The 6634-nt window shown below is 32.8% G+C and overlaps 1 protein-coding gene across 1 annotated transcript; it reads right to left on the reverse strand.

Moving 5' to 3' along the window:
* Window positions 1-1304: 1304 nt before the first annotated feature.
* On the reverse strand, window positions 1305-6164 carry LOC123217110 (zinc finger protein VAR3, chloroplastic-like). The gene is made up of 6 exons (XM_044637889.1): window positions 5616-6164; window positions 2966-3083; window positions 2453-2793; window positions 2207-2338; window positions 2039-2137; window positions 1305-1934 (listed from the first exon to the last, which is right to left on the reverse strand). Exons 1-6 carry the CDS (start codon window positions 6035-6037, stop codon window positions 1487-1489), a joined length of 1560 nt encoding a protein of 519 aa, XP_044493824.1. The 5' UTR covers window positions 6038-6164; the 3' UTR covers window positions 1305-1486.
* Window positions 6165-6634: the final 470 nt, after the last annotated feature.

Genomic DNA, 6634 nt, shown 5'->3' on the forward strand with positions numbered 1-6634 from the left:
TGATCAATGGCTATCTCATTATCTTAATTTTTAATTATTATCATATTATATATTATACTATTATCTCACTATTTCAAATAGTTTTTATTAATGTAAAATATCTTTTAAAATTATAGAGAGAAAAAGTTATATGGAAAAAGAGAAAATCTTTGTATGGGTTGCATTAAGAGGGGTATTTTAGAAAATTAGATTATTGTAATGGTATATTTGTTTAAGCTTTGAGATGAGTGACATATACACATATACGGATTAAAATAAAGGTAAAAATTTTAATTTCTCAAAAAAAAATTATCTATTAAATTATTATATTTGGATAAAAATGTATTCATCATAGTTTCAAATCTATAAAAGATTATAGGGGTATTTTTATAGGTTTTTAAATTTACAAAGATAACTTTGGAGCCCAAAAAATTTTAATGAACTAGGTTGAAAAAAATTGAGGTTAAACTAGACAAACTTGAAGTGCGTTCCCAAATTTTGTTTATGGGCCCAAGCTTGTAAACACTAGGCCGGATTGGTAGTTTTAGTCCTGGGGATGTTATAGAAAGTTTATGGAAATAGACTTAATATATTAAGTACAACTAATATTTTAAGTATAACAGTATATATTAATAATAGATAGAAATGCATATATAAATATTGATGTATTATTGTATGATTAATATTATTTTATATTTAATTTAAAATTATTAAATTATATGATAATATATTGATATTTGTATTTGTATTTTAATATATTTTTAATATATAAAATATTATTATATAAAAAAATATGAGTTGAAAAGCTTTAAGAGATATTTGACTGATTTGTTGGAATATCTTTTCGTATTTTGGATTTTTCTCCGCTGAGAATCTTTTACACTCAAGGGGTTAATATAATGGAAACAAATTAATGGCTATAATTTTTGTGGTAACTGGATAATTATTAATTAAGGCAAAATATTATATAATATTAATATATTCACTTATTGATTTCTTCGTAAATCAACTTTGATTGCATTTCTCTTCTGGGTATTTCAACACCTACTCTTGTCTCCTCTGCCTAAACCTCTCTCTTCGATGACCCAAAATTATTGTGCTTATAATTTATACAAGTATATTAGTAAAATTATGTATAAATATTTTAAATATATAATTAAGTGTATATATAATATATTATTACATAATTGAATAATTTTAAATTAATAGTAAAATAATATTTTCATCACATAATTACATATCATCTGTATATTTAATTATATATTCAAAAATATATACATATAGTATTATTCATCGCACAAATATAGTATAAATAAACAATGTGATGAACGGAAGCAAACGGGGTTCAAAATAGAGGATTTGAGCCGATTCAACACACATAAGTAGCTTGGGATGAATAAATTTAATCAAACCATCACAGCAAACTGGTATGCGTTGGACCATAAACGCATTTAGTGAGTCAATCTGGATAATCCAGTACAGATTTTGATCATTCAGTTTGTGTCTTCTATCTATGCTCAAACCACCCAGCCATGTCTTCATCATCAGTAGATGCAAGGAAGTCCGACCTTTTCTGGCTAAAAGTAGCACTAGAATCATCATTTTCTCTTGTCGTACTCACCATTGCTATTTTCCTATCCGATCTCTCGAGCTTCCATTTTTCTCTCTCGTTTGGATTCCTAGACAATTCGCTCTTACCTCCTGCAATGGGAAAATCAACAAATCTGGAATTTGATTGATTATCGTCTTCACTGTCTTCCTCTACAAATCTCCACATATCTGCAACTCTGTTTTGACTTTGTCTTCCTTGCCCAACTTGACTTTGTCCGCCAAGATTCTGAAAGCCTCCATTTCCGTGTGATTCAGCATAATGATTTGATGCATTAGACGATTTTAGTCGTCTATGGTCACATTTCAAGCAAACCATGTTTCTTCTGAAATTAATATAATTGCACCTGAAAACACAAACCTCTAATCATGTTGGACCTATTTTTGGAAAGGAACTATTTACATACTGACATTTAGAGAGTTACAAAGACTAATAAGGAAGAACACTCACGATTCACATTCCCATTCCCCAGGATTAAGTTTCCGCTTTGGTGGATTTTCTTTGCATTGCAGGCATCTTGTATTCTTCGCAAAGTTCAAGAAATTACATCTGTAAGAAATAATAGTAAGAAACAGAGCCACAAGTATTAGAAAGCCAGAAGTTCTGAAGACTTATTACTTATCACATATCCAGTCTCCCTTCTTCAGTGGAAGGTGATCCTGATCCTCCCTCAGTTGCCTAAGTCTATCCAGAAATAAACCATCACAGCGCAAGCACCTAATATTTCTTGCAAAATTTAGGAAGTTGCATCTACATGATGAAAAGAAAAGAAAAGAAAAAAGGAAATATGTTAGACAAACATACAAAAAAAAAAAAAAAAAGATAAATTTTAGATAGCTAAATTATAACTTTTAGTCATATTACTTGGGGCAACGCCAATCGCCTTGCTTCATGGGAACATTTATGTTGCTTCCTTGTGGACTCAAATGATCACGAACCAGTCCACCCTCTTTCAAGGGTTCATCATTTGAAAGCTTGGACTCAGGTTCCTTGGTGCTATACTCCAACATTTCTTTCAGCAGCCTTCTCACTGATTCCTTAACCATTTTGTTTAGGCATGGCTTGTTCTCCACAGTCCCAGTAAAGTGATCAAGCCCATATGTTAACAGAATGCGAATAACATCCACTGTTCGTCCACCTTCATCTTCGCGTGCCTTAACATATGCCCTTTCACAGTTTCCCCTCAAGTTGCAGGAGCTGCAGACCTACTAAGATGGTTGTCCTTGTTTAGTGCATGTAATAAATAAATGACGATTCATTGAAGCATCTTTTCTTTTAGCAGAATAATTTGAAAACCAAAACATTTGAGATGGAAAGAGTTCTTTTTATGGATAAATCAACATATTGGCAAACGTTGAAATAAAACTCTGTACATACATTTCCTTCATCAATGCCCACATGTGCCCTTAGACGCTTCCCCGAGTTTACAACTTTTCTGTCTATACTCGGGCATCCACATCCAGCAATTATTTGAATATCTTTCCTTGGGAAATACCTAGCAGATAACCCATTTTGAGAGCATACGTTCTAAGATATACTAAGTTCAGAATCCAAGGATAACTCAAAAATTTGAACCCCTGACAAAAGATTACTGGCAACGTCTTGTGTAGAAACAGAGTGCCAAACAGAAAGAATTGCTTAGTGAAAGAGTTTATGCATGCAGTATGGATAAAATTTGCTTCCTGAAAACCCAGGCTATCTTTTACGATTAAAAGAGTTTCCATCTCCATCAAATCCATCTACTCAGGCCATAGATTCTCACATTGGTCCAGTAAAAAGCAATCTTGGGGTCTCTGACCATGATATGAAAATATAGATTCTCTCATTGTGGCTCTTCAATTTCATTGAAAATTAAACCTAGCTTTGAATCTGAATCTAGGGATCTTTGGGGGATTTTAACATGTAATATAGGCAGAGTTCCTTTTGAGAGTAGGATAAAGATACCCATGGCTGGTTTTAAAGAAGTAATGAGATTTTTTTAATTGCTTTGAGCTTGTGTTGTAGTTGAGCTCTAATGAGTAAGAATATATTAACAAAAAACTAAATTGAGTTTAGTTCATTTGTGATAACAGTCTCAAAAACATAAAATATTACAAACCAATACAACAATCATTTGAATAAAAATAAGGATTAATTAAATTTTATCTTCAAAAAGGAATCTTTTATTAATTATAAATAATAACTCAACACATAATATTTTTGTATTAAGGTTCATATCAATCAGTTTATCTTCGGTTTTTCACATATATTAAGTTTGATATCAATTAGGTTCATAACACACGAACTGTGACTAGTTAACAACTAGCTGTATGAACATCACAATTTAAATGAACATTAGTTTCCACCGATATCTTATGGTTATGTTCAGCAAAATAGTTCAATCTGATGTTAGACAATATTAAAAGAAATAGTTAACCATTTATAACACACGTTCCAACAAAAAGTATATATTCATATCATTTATATGTGTGATTCAAAACATGCAAAGTTTTTCATCTTTTTCAAGCAAATGATTTTCCAAATCATACAAAAGAGATTGTAACATGTTTTCAGAATGTTTTGACAGATACCTTCCATGCAATATATTATATAATAATTAAAACTAGGCCAAAAGACTTATTCCCACTTAAGGTATAGTGAAATCCTAAACTCATACCTTCAAATTTTCAAAAACTTAAACACCCAAAATCTATTAAAATTTTATGTTAAAGTTAAGGATAAAACCATCATTTTATCAGTAATATTAAAAAATTATAATTTATCTTATTTCTCTCCCTAGGTTTTTAAAACTAATAATTTCACTCTTAACTAAATATTTTTAGTTTTGAAAAGTGATTATTTCCCTCTCACACCTAGGTTTCTTTTTTCTTCCCTCTCTGACCACCACTCTGTCACTAGAGCTTTCTTTTCCCACCCTCACCGTTAAAATAGTTCGAACGATCGTCATGAAAGGTTGTCTGACGAAGAGACATTGTCTCTTTGTTTGACGATCTGTTCGTCTCAAAAGAGACAGAGACGAATCATCTCCGTCTCTTCCAAGACAAAGAGTCTCTTCGTCATCCTTTTGTCGCACAGTCTTCTAAGGTGGATGGCTAAATGATTCCGACAGTGAGGGTGGGAAGAGGAAGTCGCTAGTGACGAAATAGTCACTTTTCAAAACTGAAAATGTTTGGGCAAGAGTGAAATTATTAGTTTCAAAACCTAAGAAGGGAAATTAGGTAAATTATAATTTTTTTAATATTATTAATAAAATAACGGTTTTATCCTTGACTCTATTAAAAAGTTTTAACAGAAATTGAGTGATGGGTGGCTAGTTGGGTTTTTGAAAGTTGAAGAGTATAAGTTTGGGATTTCACTACACCTTGGGTGGGAATAAGTCTTTCAGCCTTAAAACTATTGACAAAGAAATTTTTAATCATTATACTAAATATAGGAATGAAATTAACAATAATATTGAGGCAACGGCCAATTAGCACACATGAAATGCCATCACTACTAACAAGTAGGTAACCTATTAATTCTATTCAGAAAAGACGTCTCACTAAACCCAACTCATCACTAGGCTAGCTTGGCTCAAATCTATTATTTAGCTCAAACAAGCAAAACTCAAGTTGAAGCTCTAACTTGGCTCAAGTTTGGCTCGTTTGTCTATCTGACGACAATGTTCACCCATTGGCAGTACTGTTCACTCAATCGGCAACCTTCCCGATGACATTATACACCAGCTCAATCAAGCAACTCGAGTTGAGTGTTATGGATTTGAGCCAAGCTTGAGACAGTTTACCTGCTGGCAGCACTGTTTATTTTGTCCACAACCTTCCCTGATGACACCGTACACCAGTTCGGGCTAGATATATTGGGTTCGAGCCAAGCTTGAGCCAGCCCAGGGCTCGGCTCAGCTTGAATCCACCCCTGACTCATCATTATCTAGATCTTACAACAACCAAAGTTAATGCAAAATAATGTAATTTTCACTCTCACAGTCGTAAAATCAAACAGGTGGCATGCACATTTCATAAGTCCATACCTTATAAGGCTATAACGATCCCGGGCAAAATTAAGGCATGCAGTACGAATAGAGTTTGCTTTCTTCGAACCCATTTCATCACTTTTACTGTTAAAAGGGTTTTCATTCCCGTCAAAGTACCCTTTTCTCAACAAACATTCCATCAAATCCACCCACTCTGGCCACGGATGTGAAATCTGAACCGTTGATTCCAATGCTTTATTTCTTTCACTAAAACTAGAGAGTTCTTGGGTCTGCAACGATGATTTGGCATTCGGGTTTGATGACTGTAGCTCTTCAAGTTCATTGCAAACGAAGCCTAGCCTTGAATCTGAGTGCAGATTTTGAGTGGAGTTGTGGAAATGTAAATTGGGTGTGAGAAATTTAGGCTTCTTCTTGACGATATTATAGAATTCATGGCTGGTTTTGAAGAGTTTATGCATTTTTCGATGCTTGTATGTGCTTGTAATGGCGGGAATGTCACAGGACTTAACTACCAGTATCAGTTTTGTAAGGGTCGAACAATCTCTGAAATCTTTAGAGTTGATAATTGCAGAATAAACTCTCGGAAAATTAATTACGTTAACCATATTTTAAATGCCAAAAAGTATGTTATGACCAAATATTTAATTTAGGAAAATTATACAAAATGGCCAAAATACCCTCCCACTAAGCAAAAATGCCCAAAGTCACTATTTTCAAGCAAAATACCCAAATTCACTACTCCTAAGCAAAAATGCCCATGACTTTTTCTAAAATGCCAAAATTACCCTCATTTATATAAACCCCCCTCACTCACTATGAGGGGTTAAATGAAATTTTATTAAAATTAGAGGGGTATTTTGATAGTAAACATTGTAAGGGCATTTTGATATTTCTTTATTTCATAACTTTTTCTAAAATGCCAAAATTACCCTTCTTCTCATCTATATAAACCCTCATCATTCACTTTTATTACACACACTTCTCATATCACTCAAACACTCACTCTCACTCTCATTTTTATTCAAGATCTATTAGTAAGGATTCATTCGGACGGA

Source organism: Mangifera indica, chromosome 5 (genome assembly GCF_011075055.1).
Source record: "Mangifera indica cultivar Alphonso chromosome 5, CATAS_Mindica_2.1, whole genome shotgun sequence".
Classification (NCBI taxonomy): domain Eukaryota; kingdom Viridiplantae; phylum Streptophyta; class Magnoliopsida; order Sapindales; family Anacardiaceae; genus Mangifera; species Mangifera indica.

Bases quoted from the DNA above. Each gene is read 5' to 3' on its own strand.
- LOC123217110 (XM_044637889.1), bottom strand. From the start codon at position 6,037: ATGCATAAACTCTTCAAAACCAGCCATGAATTCTATAATATCGTCAAG. The intron at 2,138-2,206 runs GTAATAAGTCTT...TATTTCTTACAG, and splicing joins GGAGACTGGATATGTGATAA to ATGTAATTTCTTGAACTTTG. The intron at 1,935-2,038 runs GTGAGTGTTCTT...TTGTGTTTTCAG, and splicing joins GGGGAATGGGAATGTGAATC to GTGCAATTATATTAATTTCA.